Source organism: Mycteria americana, chromosome 3, assembly GCF_035582795.1.
Source record: "Mycteria americana isolate JAX WOST 10 ecotype Jacksonville Zoo and Gardens chromosome 3, USCA_MyAme_1.0, whole genome shotgun sequence".
In the NCBI taxonomy this organism is placed as follows: domain Eukaryota; kingdom Metazoa; phylum Chordata; class Aves; order Ciconiiformes; family Ciconiidae; genus Mycteria; species Mycteria americana.
The window spans coordinates 120,629,331-120,656,424 of NC_134367.1; the positions used below are offsets into that span (position 1 = coordinate 120,629,331).

Genomic DNA, 27,094 nt, shown 5'->3' on the forward strand with positions numbered 1-27,094 from the left:
TTCTTCCTGTACAGGACAAAAAGCTGTGAGGTTGAGTCCATGAGAACTGTAAATCCATCTGCTGGTTGCTATTTATCTGGCCACAATGAAACTGAAGACTGTACTCCTTGCTGTAACAGCACACATGTTTTATCTCAGTAAGCATCCTGGGTCTCAGAGATTTATCCAGTTTGTTTTAATAGGGATGTTTGGCCAGGATTTGTAGTCTCATCAACTTAGCAAGTAAGCAAACAACAAAAAAAAAAGAGGGTTACTAATGAGTGAGTCATGCATGATTAGTATCAGCTCTGAAGGGCAAATTTCCAAAATCTGAAACTCTCAGAAACTTATTTACTAAAGGGAGCACTGACAACCTAAACCAGTCTTTTTCTTCTCCCCCCCTGGACTCAGTAACAAAAGCTTTGCAGACCACCACATAAAACTGAGCCAGCTGCAATTACCTTGCTCAAAAAGGAGAAAAAAATTTTAAAAAGTTGTGTGGAACAGCATTTTTCAGCATGGCTGAGGGTTTTCCTCTTTTGCCGTGTGGAAAAAAATGAAGGAATGAACATTGTCACAAAGATGCTTTGCAGCTGCAACCAGCAGCCCCTGTGGCTGTAGAAGCCGCCAGTCTGTGAAACTGGTAGGTGTTTACCTCAGAAAACATGTTTTTATAATTGCAGGAGGAAGGGAAGGAGGCGCAACCTCACCTTCTCCTGCAAATGAAGCTGGCAGACATAAATGTGTTGGTGTTTGCCTTTCTGCCGGGTCAAGTGCTGCTCCCTCCCTGTAGAAATGGCCCCCAAACCAGACGCCCTCCTCTTGTGGGGGAGACCCCAGGTGACACCTCCCTCCTGTGCCGACAGTCAGCGCTAGTGTGTTTTGCAGTGTGCTATGGGTGCCTGTGGACACCCGGGGGACACCGATTCCCCCTTCTCGGGGTGTTTTACCTCAGGGTGGGGGTGAGGCGTCGAGGGAGAGCATGGTGGACGGGAGGCGGGGCTACGGGTGGGCGCCATGGCGGCGGGGTCGGGACGGGGCGCTGGGCTCAGGGGTGGCCCCGCGGGGTAGGGCGCTGAGGCGTGGTGCCTGCAAGCCGCAGGGTGGCGGGGACGGGGGGGAGACTGTGCCCTGCTGGGAAAGGGGCCAGCGAGGCGGCGGTGCGAGGCCTCCCCCTCCGCCCGCCCACTCAGGGACACGACGGTCCGACAACCGCGGGGACCCCCCGCCCACGTCCCACGTGCCCCGCCCGGCCCCACGCCGCGCCGCGCCGCCAATCCGCTGCGCTGCCGGCCGGACAGAGGGGGGGGGGGGGGGGGGTCAGCGGGAGCACCGCCCTCGGTGCCTCGGCTCCCCCCCCCCGCAGCGCGTGGTGCGAGCCGCGGCGGCGCCTGGCTGGTAGGCGGCGGGCGGGCGGTGCGCGCTCGTGCGGGGCGGCGCGGCGCGCGTGACGAGCGGGAAGGCGGGCGCGCGGGTCTGCCACAGGGCAACAAGTGAGGCGCTTCCCGCCCCCTCCAACGGCCGGCTCGCCTCGGGCCCCCGCCCCGGCTGCCGGAGCCCACAGCGCTTCATTTGGGGTTGTTTTTCTCCCCCTCCCTCCTCCGCATCCCTTCTCGCTCCCAGCCCCCCTCCATCCGCCGGGCCGCCGCGGGCTCGCACCTCCGCCGGGGCGCGGCGCGGCCGGCCCTGAGGAGAGCGGCAGCGGCGGCAAGCGCCGTCCCGCGAGGAGGCGGCGGGACGGGACGAGCCCTCTGTGGCAGCCTCGGTGCCGCCCCGGCATCGCCCTCAGGTGCGGAGCCCACGCCCGCTGCAGGGACAGGCGGAGCGCGGCGGCGGCATGGAGCCCCGCCGGGCGCTGGGGCCGTGGTAGGGCGGCAGGCCGGCTCCGGGAGGGGGGGGGAGGGACCCCCACCGCGTACAGGCGGCCCGCGGCCGGACAAAAGCATGGTGGATGTGGAGGCGGCGGCAGGAAGAACCCCGGTGGAGACCCGCGGCAGCCTGGCAAGGTACGTGCGTGAGGGGGCTCGGCTGCCGCCCCCGCTAACGCTGCTTCCTTGGGGCGGCGGACATCGGCGCTGCGAAGAGGGCTGAGGAGGGGCGAGGAAAAAAAAATAATCATTTTTTAACTTAGTTTTTACCTCCCCTTGTTCTCCAGATCATGAGGTTTTTCTTCCTCGTAGCCCCTAGCTTATTTGCGTACTGACAGCTACAAGCTGAAGGGGGAGGGTGGGGGGGGCGAACGGTCGGAGACGCATATATCTATTTGGGATTTTGGGGGCTTTTTTTTTTTTCCCCCCGATGGGGGAGGTGACAGGCGGTGGAAAGGGTGGGGTTAAACCGCGCGGACGCGAAATCTACCCTGGCGCACAGGAGCATCGGCAGCTGGCACATGTTGCAACAAACTCGGTGAGAGGAAGGCAGAGGCGCAATCTGTTGGCATGGGTGAAACTTAGGCCAGCTCAGCCGAGTTAAATGACCGTGTGTTTGTCATCGTGGGTTGGTTGTTTTTTTTTTTTTAAACGTGGGGAGGAGGAGTTGATGCTGAAACCGTGAGCTTTTTCCAGAGAAAACCTGAGGCATAGGGTTGCTGCAGTGCTGGGTGCTGCTGCAATCCTCTCCTTGGCTGGAGGAGAGAAGCAGAGGGGAGGACGCGGGCACGGTAGCGCCCGTCGGGTTTTCTTCGGGGGTGGTGGCGGAGCTGGAAGACTCGCACAGCTCGGTGGATCAGCTAATTAGCAGGCTATAACCGAGTAGGTTAGTTGTTAATACCTGCGCAGCGTTAGGATTTTGATGTTACAGTATAGTGCTGAGGTGGTGGCTCTAAAGTATGGACTTAGGTGAACCTGAAAGGGGGAAAATGATAGATTTGCTAGAGTTGGCCTGAATATATGTGCTCCTTCACGAGATGATGCTTTTTAGTCCTTTAAACTTCCTGAGACATACTGTACCCCGCCAGGAGGGGACTTCAGGTTACTCGCTGTGATTGTGGCCAAACTGCAGCTCACAATTCATTAGTCATCCTGCAAAAATTTATGGTGAAAGTTACTTGAGTAATCCTTTAGTCCGACTTCCCAAAATGCTCAGTGCTGTTGGAGTTGATTATTAAACACTAACGTTTAGTTTTAACTGTGCAAATTAAGAGTTTATTTGGTTCGGTTGGGCTTTTTCTCCCCTTTTTTTTAAATTATTTTGGACACAGAAAATGGGTTTGGGCACAGAAGTACTTAATCTGGATGTGGAAGGATGCGTGCATAAAATTACATGCTAAATATATAATCTGAAAGTTGTTGAGGATACATGATTATAGCGTTCTCCTTTGAGGAAATTTCTGGTTAATTATTCCTCCCCTGTCTTAGAGAGGCAGCCTCGAATTTAGTTCTCTTCTAAAGTTGCTTAAAACGGTTTCATGTTCTTCTTGCAGTTCCGCTTTTGCGTCAGATTTTGATGCTGTCACGGAAGGGTGTGTGTGCGGGTGGGGTGGGGGGAGCAGATGACACTCCGGTGAGTGGTACAGTTGGTGCTTTGTTCAGATGACGGGGTGAGGAACCGGCTGCTGGCAACGGCTACCTTGTCACCTTAGTGACCCAGCCTAATGCCTGTTGAAACCACCGGAGGAGTTGAATTAGCTCCGAATTATTACTAAATGCAGGGAGGAAACAAAACGGAGAATCAGCTTTTCTCGTTCAGCAGATAAAGTTTCTAATGTTTTTTTTTCTGGGGCCGTGAACAACTTGAAAAGAGAACATACTCTTTAAAAAACAATATTGCAGTGGAGATAAGTTAAAATACAGAATGTTTGTCGCATACTTAAGAATATAATGCTATCGGTTAGAATCGAAATCTTTTGGCTTAAAGGAAACCCAGATTTTGCTGCTTGCTTTGAACGTGTGACTTTCTACCTGAGATGTGCAAGACTGTTGTATGGCTATAAGGAAGATGCAGACACTGCATAAAGTGATAAAAAATTAGAATTTAAGTAATTTTGTCATCTGTGAACTGGTTTTGCTTGGATTTTTGCTTGTTTCTTTTCCCCGTGTACTATAAATAGATGAGGAAAATCAAGGAAAACGAGGTACCGCAGCAAAGTAACACTTCTGAAGGGACTTGTTTTGAAGGTCATGCATTAGATGACTGGGAGTGCTAGCTAGCCGTCCAGTGCCCTGTCTCATAATAGATACAGCTCACTAATCTCCCTAGAGATTGTTCCTAATGAACACAATGTCACTGGTAGTCAAAAATTTTGTTATTATTGCCTCTAAGCGCGTCCTAAATTTTTTAAATACTTCTGAGTAATGAAGATGCTGCCAAGGAGATCAGTATAGAAGTAGTACTTGCTCAGAAAGGCTTTGATGAAAAATGAAAAGTGGATAAAGTGGTTTTGTATTCTGTGCTGACAAATATATACAATTGTCTGCATGAATAAGTTGTACTGTATATGGAGGAAAAAAATGTAGGATTTGAGTCTTCATCTTCTTGCCTACCCATCAGACTCCTTGGAGAATGAAGTCTTTCAGAGCAGTACTCCTCCATGGTAACTTGTCAATGCCAACAGCCTTAGCAATTGTCATTTTACTGCCACCTGGTGCAGCTATTTTTGTAGTGGGAATAGCTCTGATAGTGATTTTTCCTGTTGGCTGTGTGAAACCACTTGAAGGAGAACAAATGGTGGTGATAAAAGACAGTCTATGTCAGTGCTGATGGTGTCGAAACATAGGACATAGTCATATGTCTCCTACCACAGCCAATATGGTCATTATCATAACAGTCAAGAAGCAGGGATGGCTTGTCACTCATATGTGTACTTGACTGAAATCTGTATAGCCGTGTTTCTCCAAATTAACTGAAGGAGAGCAAAAAGACTGAACAGTATCAATTAAAATCCTCAGCCAACTTCTTTGGTAACTTGTTCTTTTTCAGTAGATGACTTAATTTGACACGTATTTGTCAAAAATGATCTTGTAAAGTCTACTTCAGACAGCTTGTGAAACTTCATGAAGTTAGTGACTTGATGGGCTTTTTCTGTGTGCTGTCAGACTCGTAGATTTTGATGGAAAGTGACTGAGCAGCTCTGTCAGAAATGCAGCAAGGGTTGGCGTTCCAGATCTCTGTATTTTACTGGATTTGGTTATGTTTGCTGCTGTAAAAATCCCATTAATGTCTTCTCTTGCAGTTGAAGCATTTGCACTCTAAATAGTAGAGCCTGGTGGGTTTCTTGTAGGTTTGTCACACACTTAAAGCTTCTTAAACTGTATAATTCTAAAACTTGCCAAGAATAGGCCAAAGGGAAGGTGGGGGGAAGCTATTGGCAAGAGTATACTTACTGTGGCAATGAGGTTTTAATAATCTGTTTTATTTAGCTTGATTGATGTGGTTTTGTAGAAAGCACAGAATATCGAAAAAAGATGTATTTCATTAAAATAATGAGTCTTTTTACATGTCTGGTTTTCATGTTAATGTTTCTGTAAGGCCATTGGGATTGATCACCTTCCAAAAGCCTGAAATCATCTTTGTCCCTTTTATAGGTTGTCAGTTTGGGATTTTTTTCCTAGTATGTCTATTTATTATATTTTCTATTACTATACAGTAGAAGTACATAAGTAATTTTGAAGCAAGTAGGCATACATTTGCTTTTCAAATTTAAACTTTTTAAAATCTTTTTCAGGTATACCCAATTTTAATCCCTAATGGTTGTTTGGAAAATAACATTTTTGACCAAAGTGTTAACAATTAGTTTAGGAAGAAGGTGCGGTCATTATGGTTGTGTGCATGAGAAATCACCAGATTAGTATTTGATGTTTCTAGTGCATTGTAGGCTATATTCAGACAAGTGCTTCACATGGTTTAGAGAAGAATTTGTGCCTGGGAGTGCAGTAAGCAACAATTACTAATGTAATCTCCCTGTTATGCCATGTTCTGACCTCACAAATACATACTTAGATGTTTTTATCAGTCTGCTACTACTTCACAGTTGCATTGCACAATCCTTATGTGCTTAAATCCAGCAAAAAATAACCAAGAAAAGATGATGATGATATAATGAAATACAGGCTCTTCCCATCACTTTAGTACAGAATGAACAAGTCACTAACTGAAAGTTGGGGAATAATTATCTTGGATCTGTTCAGACACATTTTGCTTTTTACACAGTAAGAACTGACAGGTATCTTGGGGCTTGATTCTGTACTTCTCTTGTATCTTTTTCACCGATTTCATTGGGCCTCTCATGATTTAAAAGACGAGTAAGTAAACCTTCCAAAGGTCATGTAAAACCCAGTGAAAAGACTGGATCATTAAAATGTCTTGTGATGAACTGTGCAAAAGAATTATTGAATTGATGTCTCATGAGAAGCAATTAGTATTTAAATAAGGAAAAGAGTCCCAGTGTGTGATGGGTGTGGTGCTGAGATTTTTAAAGGGAGAATTGATGAAACAATTTCATCAGCAGTTGGTTAAGAAAGCTTTGTTGTTTGAGAGAAATACAATAGTAAGAGCTGAAAAGCATTTAACTTGGAACTAGTTTTCTTCATCTTTGTAAATAACTTCTGAAATTTAGCAGCTGCTTCATCTGAAACTCATGGAAGAGTTACTCTGAAAGTGGATTGACTAACTCAATTTGTAAGTCAGCTCTCTAAATCAAACGAGCAAGAAATCTTGATTTTTTTTTTTTTTTTTTTTTGGTGGATAACTAATTTTATTCTTTTTCTATAAAAGATTAATTCTCAATGGTTTGTGAACCACCAAAGGTTATGCTTATTTGTATGAAATTTACAGTGGCAGTGTGGTATTGGAAGTTGGTGTGCCCCGCCAAGGTGCGTGTGCGTGTGGGATGCTCAGCTTCCTGCCACAGACACCTGCCACTCAGCCTGCACGGGGTTTCCTGCTGATAGCATCCTTCTGAAGGCTGTCTGCACCCCCGGTCTGTTGTGCTGGCGTAGCTGTTTGTGCAGCTGTGTTGTGAACTGAATTGAGGAACCAAGGGGGTTGAGAAATAACCTTTCTGTTTGCTTGTCCTTGGGGTTATATGTAACGTGAGCTGTGCAAATATGGGAATTCATGGACTGGGGAAGGGTGGGATTTTTTAAATTCAGTTTAAGGAGCGGTGTGGCTGAATGTCAGACTGTACCCTGAATTTAGTGCCGTTTTATCATACTTGAGCAATGATATTTTTTTAATCTGATATTTGAATGTTAGAAAATGGTAATGGAAGGCTGTCTTTGGGATGGAAAATGTTATTGCAAACTTATTGTTGATTTGCTTTTGAATAAAAACAATTAAAAGACATGCAAAACAGCTTAAAGTTGATTACTCAAATCATTCTCAGATGTAGTGGATACTTTGCATTGGTGTGCAGGTGTCCTGGTTTTGGCTGGGATAGAGTTAATTTTCTTCCCAGTAGCTGGTATAGTGCTGTGTTTTGGATTTAGCATGAGAATAATGTTGATAACACACCGATGTTTCAGTTGTTGCTAAGTAGTGCTTACACTAGTCAAGGACTTTTCAGCTTCCCCTGCTCTGCCGGGGCACAAGAAGCTGGTAGGGGGCACAGCCAGGACAGGTGACCCAAATTGGCCAAAGGGCTATTCCATACTATATGGCATCATGCTCAGTGTATAAACTGGGGGGAGTTGGCTGGGGGGCAGTGATCACTGCTCAGGGACTGGCTGGGCATTGGTCAGCGGGTGGTGAGCAATTGCATTGTGCATCACTTGTTTTGTATATTCTTTTATTATTATCATTATTATCATTATTTTCTCTTCCTCTACAGTCCTATTAAGCTGTCTTTATCTTAACCCACGGGCTTTACTTTTTTCCCGATTCTCTCCCCCATCCCACCGGGTGGGGAGGGAGGGTGAGCGAGCAAGCGGCTGTGTGGTGCTTAGTTGCTGACTGGCTTTAAACCATGACAGCAGGTAACAGGTACAGGAGAAGTTCCTGCTTGGATTTAGAAGTCTCTAATCAGGTTAGGTGCTTATCTGCCATTAACAAAAATTGGAGTTAGCTGCCTAACCTGCTTAAAGATCTTTTACAAAATCCTCCTAGTACTTATATGCATCTTTAGCTGCCTAAAACTGCTGGAGAAATTGTTCCCTTTTCCTTAAGCTTGATAGTCTAGAATGAGATCTGGGTCTTATGTTTTACAAGTTTGAAGGAGGAAAATGAACTTCCCTGCTTACAACTCCGCTGATTTTCTGAACTTTAAATGAATTCTTCAGAAAGATGAAGAACTTTTTTTTCCTGCACTTGTTAATTACACTTGAAACCAAAACCAATTAAAGGTGAAAATCTTTTCATGTATTTTCATTTTAAAATGTAGGATTTGCGTTCTTGAATATGTATTTAGTTTAGTGCTGTAATTCAGAGGCAGAGCTCGGAATTCTGACCTGAATATTCACAGTATGAATTTGGTTTGAATTGACTTTTGTCTAACTGCATAGTGCTTGCAGGGAAATGTGTCTTGAGATGGCTGGGAAGGTTATTGTTCCAGTTATGTATCCCATCACCCAGCCACTGGCTGCAAAGGCAGCATCTCGTGGGAGTCAAATTGAAAACCAGTGTCTGTTTACTTTTAAACCAAAGGCAGAATGGTCATCGGGGGCAGTAACCTTATCAGATGTACCAAGTTTATAGCATCCTTGCTTTTGAAACATAGTTTCTAGTAGTTAACATGAGCAGGAAGACAAAGCAGAGGTAAAATGTTGATGACTTGAAGTATGGTGCTTAAAGTACGGTTTTGTTAGTTGACTAAATAGTGAATGCTCTCTATGCAGACATAAAGGTGGTTGGAATATGGTTAAGGCAGTAGTAATTACTGGTTTTAAGATAAAGCTGGAAGAGATGCCAGGAGGAGATGAGTTGTCTTGTTTGTGGAAATTATGGTTATCTGCATCTTGAATAGATATACTAAATCATCTTTTTTATTTCAAATACAGCATAAAAGTAAGAAGTAAGACAGTGCCTCTCCAGCAGAATTTATTTTTTTAAATGTCCATTGCAAACCTGATGGATGCTTTCAACTTGTTACCCATTCTTCATTACCAGAACTAGCATTGATCCACATGCTAAATATCTGGGGGAAAAATAGTTCATTATCCACTTCCTTAGCTTTCAGGTAATTACGGAAAGATAACACTCGAGCAGACCACACTAGGAGTAGCAGAAATGGGTGGGTCATGCTACTTCAATAGCTAACCAACTGACTTGATTACAGAAAAAGTGTTAGAGAGATTCAAACCCTGGGGTGTGTCTTGTTATGGTTGAGGTTGCTTAAAGGCTAGCTGCTTCTGGTGGACCAGTGCTGGTACTTGTCTGGCCCTGCCTGTGGAACCTCTGTGGATGAAGGTGGGAACAAGATCAGTAGTGTCAGGCTGCAGCGGCAATGTGCTGGTACATGAAAGCTTAAGCTGATTGAAAATGGGATCTGCTGTCGTCTTGGCTCTGTGAGTCTTCCCTCTTCTGTACTGTTACTGGTGTTTGTGCAGCATAGCAGCAAGCAAATCTAGTGATATGACCCGGCTGAAAACTAATTGCTGCTTTATTGCTAGGTTCTTTATCATCCTCTTTAGCTCTGTTGTGGTTTAACCCCAGCCGGCAACTAAGCACACTTGCTCACTGCCCCCCTGGTGGGATGGAGGAGAGAATTGGAAGAGTAAAAGCAAGAAAACTTGTGGGTTGAGATAACAACAGTTTAATAGGGAAAGCAAAAGCTGCACACGCAAGCAAAACAAAACAAGGAATTCATTCACTCCTTCCCATTGGCAGGCAAGCATTCAGCCATCTCCAGGAAAGCAGGGCTCCATCATGTGTAACGGTTACTTGGCAAGACAAAATACCATCACTCCAAATGTCCCAGCTCAGCTTTATATGCTGAGCATGACGTCGTATGGTATGGAATAGCCCTTTGGTCAGCAGGGGCTGGCTGTCCCCCCTCTGAACTCCTTGTGCACCCCCAGCCTACTCGCTGGTGGGGTGAGGACCACAAAAGGCCTTGACTCTGTGTAAGCACTGCTCAGCAGCAAGTAAGACATCCCTGTATTATTAACACTTGTTTCCAGCACAAATCCAAAACATAGCCCCATACTGGCTACTGTGAAGAAAATTAACTCTACCCCAGCCAAAACCAGTGCAAGCTCCCTGAACTGACTCATCACAGTCAAATCAGTGGAAAGGTGGGATGAGACTGTGCAGTTTATAGGGGAAGGAATAAATTACAGGAATGTGTCAGCCATGACTGAAACTGTTTTAAACTGCCATGGAACTGTACCCCCTGACATGTAATCGATGTGATGAATGACAATTAATTTTCTTCCAAGAAATATTTCTCTGCTGCCACTCAGTTAAACCTCTTCTCTTGATTCTTCATAATTTACTATTTGTTCAAGCTGAAGCCTTCTCAAAGGTACGTAAAAGCTGAAGTTCGTAAATCAGAAGCTGGCAGCTCTGGGTTATTCCTAACAAATTGCACAATGTCATTACTCTAAAGCTTGAACTGACCTTAGAATGACACGTGATTTTTTTCTTTTTCTTTTTTTTTGTATACTGGATTGGGAAAAACAGGTCACTCACTACCACAGGCCCTCAAATACTGAAGTATTAAACTTTAATGTTAGTTTTTGTAGCAAGTTAAGCTCTTACCCTTGGTTGTCAGTGTGAAATCTCAATTACTAAAAAAAAAAAACCCCAAACCAACAGCCCGAACCCTTTTTACTCTTAAAGAAAGAAACTAAACTTTTTTTATCACAAGTTATTTTGCACGTGCAGTTAGGAACACCTTCATAGATGTTTAGTGTGGCTGCAGGTATGCCAGCGTAGAATGGTAATATTAGCACAATGTACTAATTTATAGGGACACTGCCATCGTGTAAATTGCACTGTGTAAGTGTGGTGTACATGTGGAGCTCTGTTGCTTTTTTATCCGTGTAGAAAATCATGACCAAACTCAAGTAGTTTATACCAGTAGAAAAATTGGTATATACATTAGACCTGGGATTGAGTTTACAGAAAACTTTTTGTAATGACCAGAGGGCTTTTCTTGCATATACCTTGATCTTCTATAGGAACACTTGAAGCAACTCAAATATGAACTGAACATTCTTTCAACCAATCCAAGGATTTAATTTTAACAGGTAAAAAAAATATTTAGGCTTAACTTGCATTGAATTCAATAGGTACAAAATATTTAAATATATTCTTAATTAAACCCAGAGCTTTTGTGAGAGACACCTATAATAACTTAAAATATATAGCCAGGGTTGGGATGATCTGAGTGATTTTACTGGTAGCTGACTTTCTAATTACAAATGGATGAAAAAAGAGATCACTCTCCATTTGAAGGTTTTATGACTTTATCAGTTTGATTCGGGGTTGGAAGTGTTCAGTTTGAGATAGTGGAGTATCTCTTCCACCTGTAAGTATTCTGTCAGGCAGGAATTTTGCATAAACTGGTTTTAATGAAGTGAAAAATAAGTTTTTATTGTCCTGAATTATTTTGTAAAGATAACTTGATGCAAACTTTGTAGGTGTTGCTGCAATATTTCTAAGCAGCAATATAAAGTCAACAAAACTTTAGTTTCATAGATTTATTTTAAGTAGCATACCTTAAAAGGTGACATTCTGGTAACATCTCTTTCCTGTTTGAGGAGCTAGAGGGAGGGAAGCACCTGGAATTAGTCAAAATGGTAACAGGAAACATAGCAGTAGTATAAGTTACTCTGAAGATCTTGGGATTTTGATATTTAGAACTTAACCATTCAGCAGTAAATGAAAGGACTGTTCAGTCTTAATACCACAGTTGGAAGCTGACGTCAGTAGTCTCAGGACAGCAGACAGGTAGGCTATTAGGGGTAGGGAGTTTTGGATTCTCATTATGCTTTTACAAACTTTAATGCAGCAGGGATTTCCCCACCTTTTTGTAGCAGCTTCTGGCAAGTTAACTTCTTGAGTATCATCTTAACATAACTGCTTTGAGCAATGCCTTTAAACGTTGTGCGTTATCTGATTGCTTTGAGAAGCAGAGAATAAACCTGCTGACATTAGGTAGTAGTAATCTGAGAAATTTAAATGTTTGTAGTGCTCACAGATCCCTTCAGATAGCTGCGGGGTCTGTCTGCATTGCACCTAGAGGAGTTGGCTTCAATGATAATCTGATTGTCTGCTGACAAGCTTGTAGGATGGTTTTCTTCCCTAATGAAGACTGACTCTTAATCCATGCGATTTGGAGTCTTGGTGAGACCTGGTGATGGAGTGTGATCAAATCTGGCTTATGCTGTAGAAGAGCCTTGTTGGAACATGTTCTCTCTGCTTGGTTGTGGTTGTGACTTGGATGAGGTTTGAGAGGCTGCAGGTGGAGTCTTGCATTGCTCTTTCACTTCAGAACTGTAGCTCATGTGGGGTGCACGGTGACTTTATTGTCTTTGTGTCTTCCTTCTATACTAATTGCACAGTTTTTTTTTAAAGCAGCTGCCTAGAATATTTTGAGGTTGTCCTATGTATCATAGGAAACAAATGAGATGGTATAACTAACACAATAAAGCCATTTTGTGTGTATTTACATGGTGCCAGATGACAGTCACTATCAGCCTGTGTGAAGAAAAATATTTACCTGTTCTGTAGTTAAAATAGTAGTTTCTATTCTGTAAGCCAGCAGTGGTTCACAAAACCGGGCTGTGAGTTACAATTCCAGATTGTATTTAGAGAAAATGCCACGTATTTTACGTACCACTGCATTTAAAATTCTGTAAAGCATAAAGTTATGTTCTCTTGCATTTCTAAGATTTGTATGTTGTGTAACAACCTTCATGAGATGTTTTTATAAAATCATTTTTATTTATGAAGTAGTAAATGCAATGGTGAAGTTAATTTCCACCTTATGTGCTGTTTGAGGTTATTCCTTAGTTGCTGCATTCAATCCACCATAGGAAACATAATCCAAATAGGCTTCGTGGAATGTCACCTTCATAATATGGTAGCTCCTATAAGAATGAACGAGAAGGGACCTGTTCAGATATGGACTATTGCTGTAATGCTTGATAAAGTCAGTCAAAGTTTAGAAATACATTCTTTCATTTTCACTGTACTTTTTCCTTGGCTGATGGCAAAAGTTCAGGTTGTTGTTTTAATCATTAAAATGAGGCCTACAAACTATTTTCAAAGAGCCTTGTGAGTAGTACATTACAACATTTTAAAGGTTTTTATGCAAGCCACTTAATTACCATTGGATTGAATAGTACATGTTCATTAGATCAGCTTGTCTTAATTTTTTTCTTTAACGGTTAATATATTTAAATAAAAAAATTTCTGTAGGATACTGCATTAAGTGCCACATGGAGTGAGACGTTTTCTGTGTGGGCGAGTTGCAACAGTTTATATCTTTTCCTTTTTTTAACACCGTTTCAGTTGGAAACTAGGGTTTTTCACCCATCTGTGTGCGGACATATGTATATTCAGCATATATTTAGAAGCTGGGTCTAAGCTCTTATCCTTGTGACTGCAAATGTGATGTGCCAGATGAATTGAGAATGAATGGTGTAGTTATTTCCTGAAGTCTGTAGGTAGCTCCAGTACTGCTGCTGCTGCAGAAGTTTTTTTTGTAACTGGGGGGCTGCAATGTAGAACTCTCTGAAAACTACCAGTGAAGCTGAGAGGCATTATTTCAAAGCAGGAACAAGAGCATATTTGAAAACCCTTCTGTAGGAATAGGCCTACAAAAGGGCTATCAGACAAGGAGGGACAATGGAGAGCTTTGTCACGGTGCCTAGGGTAACTCCAATGCTTGAGATTTGGAGATAGTTGTCTTTCATGTCTTTCAAGAGGCTTCAATCCTTCCGTGCCAGTTTCAGACTTGAAAAGATAGTGTTGAGTTTGTAACCTATAAGATAAACCAGTGGTAGAGCTGACAAGGGCCCAAGTTTATTATTGTAGCTACTGTAAAGCTACTTTGTGAAGTGGCTGAGTGTATGGATGAGGGTTAGGGTGAGTGGAAGATGGTGAGTAACAAGGAAGCAGTGCCTTTAAGGCAAAGGGTGAATTGAACAGATGACCACAAAAATGCTTGTTTCATTGGAAGACTGGCAACTGTCTAACAATCCTCTTTCACACTGGCAGTTTCAGATTGATTTTAATATTTATGAGGATTTTACTACTTGTTTTCATCAGTCCATGTCAGAAGAGAGGGGCAGAATCCATCTGAAAAAGGAGTTGTGGCACGGCTAAGATAAGCGAAGTAACTTTTAAAGTGTAGCGCAAAACTGATTAAACCATCTATGATTCTGTGCAGTGTATGCTTCCTTCCCTTAAATTGTAGGGCATGGTCTTGGAGTAAGTTGGTCTCGGGTTAGTTAGTTAGGTGTAATATTAGGAACATTGAGGCTTCAGGTCCAGTTAATCTTTTTATCAGACAGCCAAAATAAGTGTTGATTAGTGATAATTTTAGTGGTAGAATTTCTGGGTGCTGGAAATGGAATTGAGGAGTGACCCATCCAACTTCATATGGGTCACAAGACAATGATGACTTTCCTGAAAAATCAAATGGCAAAAGCTGAGCATCATCCACCTGCCATGAGGCTCTTGGACAACCAGTTACATGTGTGGATGTTTTAAATGAGAAAGCTCTCTAAGCTAACGGGAATACCCTGAGATGTGTGTGGGAAAGAGTTCTTTCTCAAATTTTGTTGTTATTTTGGAAGTAACTCTCTCTCCTTATGTTTAGTGAGATTGAGTATGCTGTCTGGCTTGCGCCTTATACCAAGCCCCATTGATATATTGCTCTAAAAAAAGTCTCCAAAAATTCTTATTTGTGAGCTTTAAGTACTAAATGCTTTTGTTTTTGTTGTTGCCACATCAAAAATGACCTAATGGAAGGGTGGGTGGGGAGACAAGGTTAGTCAGAGGTGCAAAATAGTTCCAGAAATAAAACAACTAGGACTTCTTATCGTGGCAAAGAAGGAACAGAGGACAGATAAAGGTTTGTTATATAGCTGGTATGGCAAATGTACATAGAGAAAATAACTGCAATTTTTTTTGTTATGTTGTATTTTCCGAGGGTTCCCCTCTTGTGTGGTAATAGAAAAGCAAGTCATTCCAAGTTCTCGTTGTGTGAAAAATTGATGAATTCATCACCAGTGGAATTCATAAAAGTTGAAAATATAAACGGGTTCAAAGAGGGATTGGACAAAGTGAGATTAGGTTCAATAACAGTAATTAAACATGGTTGAAATGCAGTTCCTGGCCCTCTAATACCTTACTACAGAAAACCAGGGGAGTATTGCTAGAGAAATGCCTCACTGTACCATTTTTTTTTTGGTGGAGTGGTTTTTTGTTTTGTTTTGCTTTTGGGTTTTGTTTGTTTGGGGTTTTTTTTGAGCAAAATGTGCTGAAGATAACTAGTGGGAAACAGAATGTGAAGTTAGATTGGCTTTTATTCAAACTCTTTATAGTTCTTTATGCCTCGAGCTGCATTTTAGGAAAACACAAGCACATCCTTCCCCAGTCTTGCTATTTACTTGGATCTTGAAATTCCATGCCCCAGTTGCATTGGCATCTTCTGGTATTAAAATATTGGAAGAGTAGAATTTCTCCCAAAACTAAATAATATGCTGGGAGATGGCTCAAAGCAGGTATATGCCATTAGTTAAAATTAATGCTAAAATAAATATTAACTGCTCTGAATTTCATTGCACTTTTTGATGCTTTGTGTAGTGTGTTGTTATCTTGGTAATTTTCCTCCAACTGCAACATTGTTTCAGACTGTGGTGTTTGAAGAACACAGAAAACATTCACTGTTGTTCAGTAACAGTGTCACAGGTAACCACTGTGACATGCTTCTGCAGAAATAGAACACTGATACCTGTTGAATATTTGCCAGTTCTTAAGACGTTCTTAATTACTATTGTGTAAAAGTGGACTTGTGTAAAGTTCTGAGGGGAAAAAGAGATACGATTGTGTGTAGTTAGAAAAATAAATAGTGTTCAAGTTCTTTAAAGTTGGAAATTGCACAGACTTTTTATAACAGCCTGGGGCTCTTAACAACATCTTCATGTTCTAAAACTGTGTGGTTGCTCAATCCAGGAATCTCTTTTGACTCACTGAACAGAACTGAGGTATTAGAGGAACTGATGCATCTCTCAGGAAGTTAGAGGGACTGCATATGGCTTGTGATGTGTTTAATAATAGTTTTAAAAATTATCTTCAGAACCATAGTGTCACTATTGCATGCACTATTGCTAGAACTACCAGAAGTTGTGCTGCATGTACAACTGCTATAAGGGATATCGGGCTTCAAAAATGAAGTTACATGGTGAGGTCCAAGTCTGCCATAGCTCCAGTAATAGCTAGCCTCTGCAAAGAGACAAAGGTGGTAGTATGTGTTAGGTACCTGATTACAGCTTTGTTTTGCCAAATTCCTGATAGTTTAGTCCTGAACCAGTAGAGTGGTAGGTGTAATACCTGCAGGTAGTAAGGATTATCTTATCTTTTGTCAGTCCCAGTAAGTAAACAGACTTTTAATGCTTGGCTTTGGCAGTCAAATAATGTAGACAGGTTACTCGGCCCACTTGAAAATGCAGCATAACTCCTGTCCTCAGTAGAATATACAAGTATTTGCAGTTAAAGGTCATGGCTTCTGTCAGACTTCAAGGAGGAGAAAAACTTAGATTTTTTACCTTGTGTCTGCACGATCTGTTCAAAGACTGGCATTATATGACTGTTTGCATGAGGGTATAATGTTGTTATTGCTATGATGCTAGATAGCCTCTTGTTAGATGGTGGAAGGGTTTATGGATCCAGAACCAACGCTCAGTTGCTGGTGTGTTGTCATCCCTGCTGAAGAGGGGAGATCTGTCTGCTCCTCTTCTCTCTGCTGTGTGCTTTCACTGTAGCTGCTCTGGTGCTTATCTGGTGTGCATTGTTAGTCATTGTTAGTTTTCTGCTGGGCTAGTGATGTGAACTGATTTACGGAGAGGCCTGGAAGAGCACCAGAGCCAGTGCAAGGGAGGGATTGGGCCTGAGTTCTTGGAGTCAGAAATGGAGGAGGAGAAAGTCTCCATCAAAAGGAGGGGGTCAGGCGATTAGATCGGTTCAGCTGCTTGTGGATCCACAGCCTCGAACTGCTGCAAGAGGTGAGGGTTGAGACAGGTAGTCTGGTTAAACATTGTTTTTCTTGGGGTTGCATGAGCATGCCTAGGTTTGGTTTAGTGCCTTGAAGTACAGGTTTGCTATTATGGCTGCATCTGCTGTGGAGCACTTTGCTGGTGCAGGAATGCTCATGCAGGTATATGCAATGTGGGAAGGAACAGCACCTGAGGTAGTCTGCATCATGTTATCTGATCTTCCTTTCCCAGGGGAATTGTTAATTGTAAATGCTAAATATTCAAGCTGTTTTAAGGGAGTTCGGCTTTGGGTGGTTTGCTGGTTTGCTTAGCTGCAAATCTGTATGATACTCTACTGCTGTTGAAACTGCTCTCTGGTAGTCACAGCTTACTTTTACTGCTGTTGAGCTTTCGTGATGAGACTTGAGATTAATAAATATCATTCATAAGTAAAAGCATAAAGGAAGAATGTTTTAATAGCAAAGGACTGGTCTTGGAGAGAAGAAATTTATGTTTGGTATATCTAGAAACACCATTTAAGCTTATTTTTAAACAGAACTATAACCTTGAAAATGGCTGTTGTCTTACCTGTCTTTTGCTTCCTGAAACTTTCCTTCTTTATGTAATAAACAGGAATACTGTGTTTTCTTCATCTTGCTGGAAGAGTTTGTGGGTATGCCCATGCTGCGCAGTGGAATGCAGCACAGGTCACTGTGCTTCCACAGGCTACACTGCCTTTTGAACTCAAGCTAACACCCTTGCACTGCTCAGAGTTGTGCTGTGTGAACCTACTTGCTGACCTGGAACTACTTTTAAAGATCCTTGCTGAGTATCATTGCGTTGCATCGTGCCCAGTGGTGTTTTTAATAAAATTTAGCCCTTTATTGGAAAGGGAAATGATGGAGCCCACCTGCAATAATAACAGTAATACCTTTTTAGGTGTTAAGTTTTAAATAGTCACCAGCAATCTGTCCACTTGCATAATTTATCATGGGCTTCAGTACTTAAGAGTAAGGAAGATGACTTTTCTGTCGGTAGTAAGACACATGAAGTAACAGTTGCTTTCCCTTTTGTAGCTCCCTTCTGAAGGCTTGTTCTTTGATTTCATGCTATAGGTATACTCTTATTGCATTGCAAGGGGGAGCTTGGGATGGATATTCATCTCTCTACAGAGACTGAGACAGTGTGTAGAGTGCTGCAGAAGAAGCTTCAATGTACAACAATTGGGCATCTTAGTAAAAGGCGCTCCATTGGTTAGGAACGTAAACTTCAATAAAAATCAACAAATGTGATCAATATTTGGTGTATGAATATATGGTTCTTTGATATTCCTGTTGCTAAATAGAAACCTAGAATAAAAGAAAGTTCTACTCATTTAGGAAAGTGGCGTTCCTGAAGTTGTTTTATGATATCTCTGTTAATGTGTAAGTAAGCAGTTAATCCTCTGGTATTTTAAGCAGTTGGTGGGTATTTTGTTGAATATAAGCAGAATGAAATAAGTTGGATACAAACTTGGTGTGACTACTCAGGAAAGAGGGTTTTTTGTTGTTTCATCGGTAAAATTGGTAGGATTGCCTGTCAAAATTTATCCATTTGCCACTTGCTTTCATGCTTACCAATGCCCTTTATGTTTTGATGACCTTTCCGAAAGAGTATTTGCCTGTCCTACCTTGAAGGTTTTTACTACCTATGGTAACATCTCCAACTCAAATGAAGTAGTGCCTTGCTTAAAAACTGTAGAAAGAGAAACTACTTCATAGTTCTGCGCGATGTCCAGCGTCTGCCAAAATCTGGATCTTGAAGCAAGTTCCAAGTCTTCAGAATTCCTGTTTGGATTGATTATAGGCTGCACTCAGTGACTGCAAATCTAGGTGTGTTTGTTTTGACATCTTGCTGTAGAGGACTGTTAAGTGCACTGTCTGAATCCACTGTGTTTTCGTTGTCTCTCTCCTAGAGAGGATTGCTTTTTCTGAACTTCTAAATGTACTTTGCTTTTTTAGCCACTTCTTTGCAACATCTGCCTCTTTCTCTTGCCTTTTTGTCTCCTATAGCTAAACGTCAGTTAGAGATTTAAGCTTATTTTTGTGCATAGCAATGTCGTAGTAGCATCAGTTTAAAAAAAAAAGTTAAAGCTGTCATCACATCTTTCACATACTAACTTTGTGAAGTCATTACAGGAAATCAAGTGCTGTAACAGGGCTAATCAGAATTCTTCTGCATGATCCTAACTCCAATGTGAGAAGTTCAATCTGATGAATCACGTGTGCCCTTAGTTAGGGGCTGGTACACTTAGATGTCCTTGTTCTTGGTTTTGACCTTGAGCTTGGCCTCCTCCAGATGTAATCCCTGTCTTTTGTCAGGGGGCATCACGGCCCCTGTTTGTGTAAATTCTTGCCTCCAGAAAAGAGTGTCTCTTGTATAATTAATTCCTGGAACTGGATGGAGTGTGCATAATCTGTGTTCAAGAAGCATTTGGACAATGCTCTTGGATATATGGTTTAACTTTTAGGTTGCCCTGTGTGGAGTCAAGACTTGGACTGGATCCTCATAGGTCCCTTCCAGCTCAGGAGAGTTGATACTGTGATTCTCATTTCATACCAACTCTTCTAGACTTCTGAATAGGTGCCTTGCAGGCATTTGGAATACATTCACTCTTGATATAAAGCATAAAAGAATACTGTTTAAAAACAACCTGTGAACAGTTTCTCACCATTTTGCATTAATGTTATTTGGACTTAAAGCTTTTGGGGCGTTTGGAATCTTTTCTTGTAGCTCATGGCTTCTTTGTAATACCTGTTTTCTTCTTCTGTTGCGGTTCATCTTGTTTTATTAATTGCTGCCTGGTCCCACAGTGAAGCTGTTTTTCTTCCCAGGTTCTGCTGGCTTGCCTTTTCCATCCATCTCTTGATCCCAGTGCTGCTTTTGTGGTTCCAGAAATCTGTTCCCTTCTATCAATACCTTAATTTTGACTGCAGTGAAGCATAAGAGTGGAATGGAGCTGAAGAGGGCAACTCTCCCCTCCTCATCCCATTTCTGCTGAATCCATCTTTCCAAATACTGTGTAGCAGAACCTTGGTTTATCCAGAGTATGGTTAAAGTTAACCCTTTTTTTTTTTTTTTCCTAGCCTCATGGATATTTTCTAAAGGCCTTGAACAAATGGACTTTATGTATGCAGTGATACTGACACATAACTCTGCGCAGCTGGAAGTTGCATAAGCAGAAATGTGATGATTTATACAAACTTGAACTGATTGCTAAAACAGCCTTCATATCAGTGTAGCTGAGAAGTTGAAAACAGGCATTGAAAAACTGTGTCAGGTCACCTTTGAGTGTAGGTAACTCTCCTCACCTTACCTGCTGAAATTGGAATAAATTTCTGCAGGATTTTCTGTTCCAGAGGTTCTGTGTGTACTGTGATTAGCTTTACCAATATATAGTATTTATTCTTGTGTTCTGCTTTGTCTCCTAGCTAGCTATGTGTTCTAGCCTTTTCTTTTTTTAAAACCTAAAGCAACACGAATTTTTTAAATAGAGTATTGCTTTGTACTGCTCATCTCGGTTCGTCAACAAAACTCATATAAAAATGCATCAGACAGATTTAAGTATGAACCAGATCGCTTTTAGTTTGGTTTTGGCTTCCCTAACAGATCTTCCATTCTCAGCAGTCAAAGGAGGCAGCTGGGAATTTTTGTAATATTAATGATGATAGAAGAAGCTATTACTGGAATAGGAGGAAGTTTTTGTGATCTGTCCAGATCTCTGTCACTAAGCTGTAAGTGGGAAATGGATGCCGTCTTGGACTCTACGATGCTGGTCCTTAGCAAGTTGCTGAGCGCACAAAATCTCTGTTGTACTGGCACTTTGGTCAATCACTGCAGTGTCAGCAAAGCAGATGAAGAAATGAGATTTGCCTTGAGACATGGGCTGTGAGTGTTTACTTAAAACAAACAAACAAAACCCACAAAGTGCCCCAAAATAAAACAAAAACCCCCAAACCCTCACTAGCAACAACATTACAAATGCAACACTCCCCCTTGTGATGAGGGTTGTAATGCTGTGTTTTGTGATTAAATCCAGTTCGCTTAATGTGAAATTGCCGACCTGGCATCCTTTTATCAATTCCTGTTTTCAGGTGTAATAATTAAAGCTAATACATATTAATTGCAAAATTGAGGATTCTGTTTCAATTTATAGAAATAGCCTTTCTGAAGTCTGATTGTTTTCTATTTGCTTTTAGTTCAGGAACCTCGATCTAACTCTATGAATAAGTGTTTAATACAACCTGTCCTTGTCTGGTTTAGAAAAAGGACACTTTTTTTTAACAAAGCACATTTTATCCCTTTTTTACTTGGTGGCCCTTAGTATTGGTTTGATATTCTTAATGAGTTATACTCTTAACAAATTGATAAAAAACACATGTAGATAGCTTTTGACTACAGAAGATAATTCTTTTGTGCAAAATTGTGTGTGTGGGGTGTTCATGTCTTATAAAACTCTTATTTGTATTGATATTGAATGTCACTTCTTATCTTTTATCAGAATTTTTTCACCAATTAAGAGATTCACTATTTAAATTCACCGGTTAATTTTATCACCAATATTGGGTAGCTTTTTAAAAAGGAGACTGAAGATTATACTGGAAGTGTTTACATGTGGGACTGATAGCATTTACTGTGCTTTATGTGATGGAACCAGTGTCATCTTGCCAGCCTGGTACTTTTTCTGATGAAAAGTTCTACCAAGTTTAACAGTAAATGGAGATTTTCCTGTGTAGGACCTGTCTCACTTCCTGCAGGGGATTGCAAGGCTACAAGTGAAAAACAGGAAGATTAAGGAGGATCTTGTAGTTACAGAATTTGAATGCCGACACAAAAGACTTAGTGATTTCAAGGATTTTGTTAGGTGATTGAAAATAAAGGCTTCACAAATGGTGTCTCATTGCGTTCAGAACAGTCTCGGGTCAAGCAGCCAGATGACTTACAGAGGTGTTGAATACTCATAGCTTAGTAGCTGGGGGCTGTGAACAGATGAGCTGCGGAGTGCTACATATCCTGGAAAGTCAGGCTCCGGCTGAGCTCTTGACAATCCTGTGTCTGTTAGCTATTACTAGGGGGGAGCTTCTCATCCCGTTGTCTCGGGAGTCCTGGGATCATAGGTCAAATACCACGTCATTTGTTGTGCTAGTGAGAAGTGCTATAGAGGACAGGGTAGATAAGCACTGATGTGCGTGCTGAACTGCATGGAATAGTACAAAACACGGGACAGCTGCTTCTCCAGTATTTTTGTGTGTACTGAAACGGAAGTGAAGAAAAATAGTATATAATGATCTGTTTTTAGTGGAAGCTGCTGTGGCAGTTGAAAGAGGAAGATAAAGTTTCTTTGAACTCTGTGTGGCCAGCCAATGCTTTCTAAAAGTTCAGCTGTTTAGCTTAAATGATGGCACTGACCACAAGTATGATTTTTGTCTTTGAGGTATAGAGGAAAACTACTTTAAAATTAGAACAGCAAACTTCATAGCTGGCTGAGAACAGGACATTAAGTAAAGTAGATCTGGCCTGAGTGTATACAAAGATAAATATGCAGATGGTGCATGAGATCAAATGAAGGAAGAGTAGGGATTTTTCTCTGAGTAGTCCATTGTTTCTAGGAGTGACTTTTTATTTCAATTCAAAAATACTGCCCATCCCCCCTACCCCCCCTTTGGATTTAATGAGAATCCAGGGGCCAAATTAGGGGAAAAAAAAAAGATTACTGATTATTTACCTGCTGCTTTCTTACTAAATGTTGTGGTTTAACTTGCTGAGGAGTAAAAGTTGTCAAAAGACTGGTCAAACTGTCAGACTGGTCAAAGAAGAGACCAAGGGTCAGTCTAGTTGAGGTGTCTGGTGATGGCTGGAAGTAAAATGAAAAGAGCAAGTACAAGGTGTATTTCTCAAGTGTACCTTCCTGACTGCTGTTGCTCTGTGACTTCAGGACCTCCGAGGCAGTGTTTACAGCCATTATGTATCTCTTATTTCGTTAGATTTTTCTGGTCTTCCAATAATCATTTATATTCCTGGCAGTTGAAAGTGTCTTTGACAATGGGTTCTGTATCTGACTTAAATGTAGTCTTACTAACTTTCTTATTAATTCTGAATTATTTTCTAATCTGACTTCCCGATTTAGAATGGCTTGTTAAATTTTGTGTAGCTTGTACATTGATGTCCCCCTGGGCTAGTAAACAATTTGATAAGCACTACTTTAGAGGAACACACTGTTTTCATGTTGCTCCTTGTACTGTGCACCTTTCATTCTGACAGCTGTGGAAGAAAGAGGGATTGATCCATTTTCTCTCTCAGTAAAAACTGGGGATGAGTCACAGAATAACCTTTGCTACAACAGAGAGAGGTACACTTACTATTCCTGGTCTTACATATATGGGAAACATCTCCTTCTTTTTTGATTTCTCTTAAGTTTCTTTTTCCTTCCTAGGAATAATTACACTTTCACTTTCTGTTGCCATTCATTTCCTTTTCCAGTTGGAGGGGGGGAAAAAAAAATAAATCAAAATTCATGTTCTCTTCTGTCTGCAGACATCTGAATGCCAGCAATGCAGCTAGCCAGTTTTGTCAGCCTCTGTCCCAAGGAACAGCCAAGTGAAATGGACAGAAACGAATTGTATGCTTTAAAATTCAGCTCTGCCTATTATGTAGTTGGAAGGTATAAGAGTGCAAGTATAAAAGCTTGAAACTTAATTTAAAAATAACTGACCTTATCGTATAGCAATTTATTCTATACCCTTAAGTTCACCTTACTAGCAGGAAAAAAAAGTTTCTCTGCCTGCCTTTGCCAAGCTGAGGGCTCAGATTCTAATTATTATACAGTCAAGTGTTTCAAGGAGACTTAAATGAGGAGCAAAAACTGCTGGCTAATGTAGATGTACTGTGAAATGCTGTGTAAAATTCCTAAGTAGCAAATGGAAATTTTACATTCTTACCAGCTTCTTGTTTGCTGATGAAACCCCAAAACCCTACTAGCTGTAGGTGTGCATGTATTAGAGGTAGATTACTTTTTGCTTTTTTTGGGGGTGTAGGTAATCTCTGTTTTTAGGCTACTAACTTGCATGTTCTTCATCTGAAAGTAGTTTGCATTTTTATGAGATCAAGGACTTGATAGGAAAAAGGCTAAAAATCTGTCACTTTTTCTCTTTCCAGATATGAGAAATGAGTGTTGGACGCAGAAGATTAAAGCTGCTGGGAATTCTGATGATGGTAAACATTTTTATTTATGTGATTGTGGAAGTCTCAAAAAGTGGCAGCCACGAGAAGAATGCAAAAGGCCGTGTTATTATACCACGCAGCAAATTCTGGAGAAAATATACTCCTCACAAAGCCTATTGGAACAAACAGCAACAGAAGCTTGAACTGCTGTACAACCCTATTCTGACCTTGCTTTCCAATATGACTGTGGAAGAGAACTTAGTTTCTAACTCGAGTGTTCTCAGTTCCTGTGACCCTGACCCGTGGGTATCTTCAGAGGTTAGTGACTTTGCAAACTTGCCAGACAGATTCAAAGACTTTCTACTTTATTTGAGATGTAGAAATTATTCATTATTAATGGATCAGCCAAACAAGTGCAAACATAAACCTTTTCTGCTGCTGGCTATTAAGTCACTTACACCCCATTTTGATAGAAGGCAAGCAATTAGGGAATCCTGGGGCAAGGAAATAAAATCGGGGGATGTGACAGTCAAAAGGGTCTTCTTACTTGGACAGACCCCACCAGAGGATAATTTTCCTGATCTTTCAGACATGATAAAATTTGAGAGTGAAACCCACCAAGACATTCTCCTCTGGAACTACAGAGACACTTTCTTCAATTTAACTCTGAAAGAGGTGCTGTTTCTTAAGTGGGTCAGCAGCAGTTGTGCAGATGTCCAGTTTATTTTTAAGGGTGATGATGATGTTTTTGTGAATACCCATCAGATCCTGGATTACTTGAAGAGCTTATCAAAGGACAAAGCCAAAGACTTATTTATAGGTGATGTGATCAAAGATGCTGGACCTCATAGAGAAAAAAAATTGAAGTACTACATCCCAGAAAGTGTTTATGAAGGTTCGTATCCTCCATATGCAGGAGGTGGTGGGTTTCTGTACTCTGGTGATCTGGCATTAAGACTTAATAATGCATCCGACCAGGTACTCCTTTACCCTATTGATGATGTTTATACTGGAATGTGCCTTCAGAAGCTTGGGCTTGCTCCGGAAAAACACAAAGGCTTCAAAACATTTGATATCGAAGAGAAATACAGAAATAACATATGTTCCTACACAAACTTAATGTTAGTACATAGTAGAAAACCTCAAGAAATGATTAAGATTTGGACACGCTTGCAAGATCCACACTTAAATTGTTAAAGTAATGTGCATAAGTGTCTTAAGTCCAAACAACTTTCCAAGTTTGGGTCTGACTTTCTTGGTGGACCATTGAAGCTCTATTAATAGTTTAATTTTCTCTGGAAACTTTTTCCTGTACTTTTGAAAATTAGAATAATACTAAAATTTGAGGGGATGGCTTGAAGACTTGGTCGTGACTTTTCCACTCTCCTGGTGGTCATTATGTTTCAATATTTGTCTTAATTTTAAAAAGGACTTCAAGGATGTAACTAGCTGTCAGTGACTGGTTAGCTGTATTGGAAACAGGGATTGCCTACTACAATGCATCTTTCATTAATTGTGATGGTGGAAGACCATTTTTCCTTGAGCAGTGTTTGTGTGTGGAAACCACTGTAAATTGAAAATTCACAAATTGGAGGAATGCCGTTTTACTTTAAGTATGAAACACTCTTATGAGACTTTAACTATTGAATTTTTTTAATTTATAGTTTTCAGTCTTTTTGCACCCCAGAACAATATTTTCTCCTTTACTTCTGACCTTTTGTGCAAAGCGTGCCTGCATCTGAAAGATTTACCCTTTTATTAGATGATGCTTTTTTTACAAAAAAAGCATAATACTGTTTGAAACGCCCCATAAAAGAGCGGAAAAGGAAAAACAGATTTTGTTTGCGGCTGGGCAGTAGGTACAGTTAGGTCTGCCCCTTGCCCCAAGCTTATGTGAGGTAAAGCTGACTTGTTGCTCATGTTATTTATGTGAAAAGCTACTCTGGTCAGTCCTTGTTTTCTGTTTTGGCACTAAATGTGATCAGGTAGCTTGATTTGATGCAAATAACTGAAATTGCACATTGCTTATGAGAGCATGGTTTGGATCTCCTATAACGCTGTAGCAAACCTAGAATTGCGCAGATCCTAAGAGTTTCGAATTTTGAAACAAACTTTGAAGTTGCATGATGCCTCATGTAGAGTTAAACATGTTCTCAAAACTCGGATTTTCTTCTGTATTGCCACATCTTGCTTCTAAGAGTTATTCTAAATAGTGGTTGCTTCCTTTGTATATGTAGAAGTGCCTGTCTATTTATTGTTCAGATTGAAGACCAAAATGTTTTCTTAAATATATTTTGTGTAACATTTTATTTGTATAGTGTTGTCACTCAGATATTTAAATAGAGCATGATATTTTAAATCTGTGACATGTGTAACATGCTAAATAAAACTTATTGTTATTTTTGAATTTGAAAAATAAAATGTGATTTAAATATTTCTTGTAATGCTTCATTTGAGACATGATGTTGACTTACAGAGCAGTTGCAGTCTGCTGTGTGGCATTCGGTAACAACGCCTTTCAGAAGTTCAGAAGCAAAAGGCTTTATTTGGCAACTTTCTCTAATGCTTATGTAGTAGACTATCAAGAAAATGTTGTTGCAATTGTGCATGGATTTGTTAGATGCTGTAATAGATGGACAACTCTGGCAAAAAGCAAGGGAACATTAAGTGCCCTAGGAAAAATAGTACGTACACAAATAATTGCCTGTACAATAACACTGCTTGTACAATTGAAAGGAGTCAAGGAATTGATTGAATAGCTGGCATTTTAATTTTTGTTTGAAATAACTTGGCAGTTACAACTTTTTTGGCTTCTTCGCCTGCTTTCTTGTTCC

The 27,094-nt window shown here is 41.0% G+C and overlaps 2 protein-coding genes across 8 annotated transcripts in view; both read left to right on the forward strand.

Annotated features, from left to right (window-relative positions):
* Window positions 1-1,358: 1,358 nt before the first annotated feature.
* B3GNT2 (UDP-GlcNAc:betaGal beta-1,3-N-acetylglucosaminyltransferase 2) lies at window positions 1,359-26,666 on the forward strand. Of its 7 annotated transcripts, XM_075496791.1 has the most exons (3): window positions 1,359-1,985; window positions 23,634-23,718; window positions 24,255-26,666. In XM_075496791.1, the coding sequence occupies exon 3, from the start codon at window positions 24,264-24,266 to the stop codon at window positions 25,455-25,457; it is 1,194 nt and encodes a 397-aa protein (XP_075352906.1). In that variant the 5' UTR covers window positions 1,359-1,985; window positions 23,634-23,718; window positions 24,255-24,263; the 3' UTR covers window positions 25,458-26,666. The 7 variants fall into 7 exon arrangements, with proteins under 7 accessions (XP_075352906.1, XP_075352902.1, XP_075352904.1 ...); XM_075496787.1 differs by lacking the exon at window positions 23,634-23,718 and having other exon boundaries at window positions 1,360-1,985; XM_075496789.1 differs by lacking the exons at window positions 1,359-1,985; window positions 23,634-23,718 and adding an exon at window positions 2,326-2,385.
* Window positions 4,692-27,094, forward strand: part of LOC142407573 (uncharacterized) — a 50,682-nt gene continuing 28,279 nt past the window's right edge. Inside the window, exon 1 of the mRNA XM_075497196.1 lies at window positions 4,692-4,706. The gene's annotated coding sequence lies outside the window, so the exon portion shown is untranslated. The remainder of the gene's footprint in view (window positions 4,707-27,094) is intronic.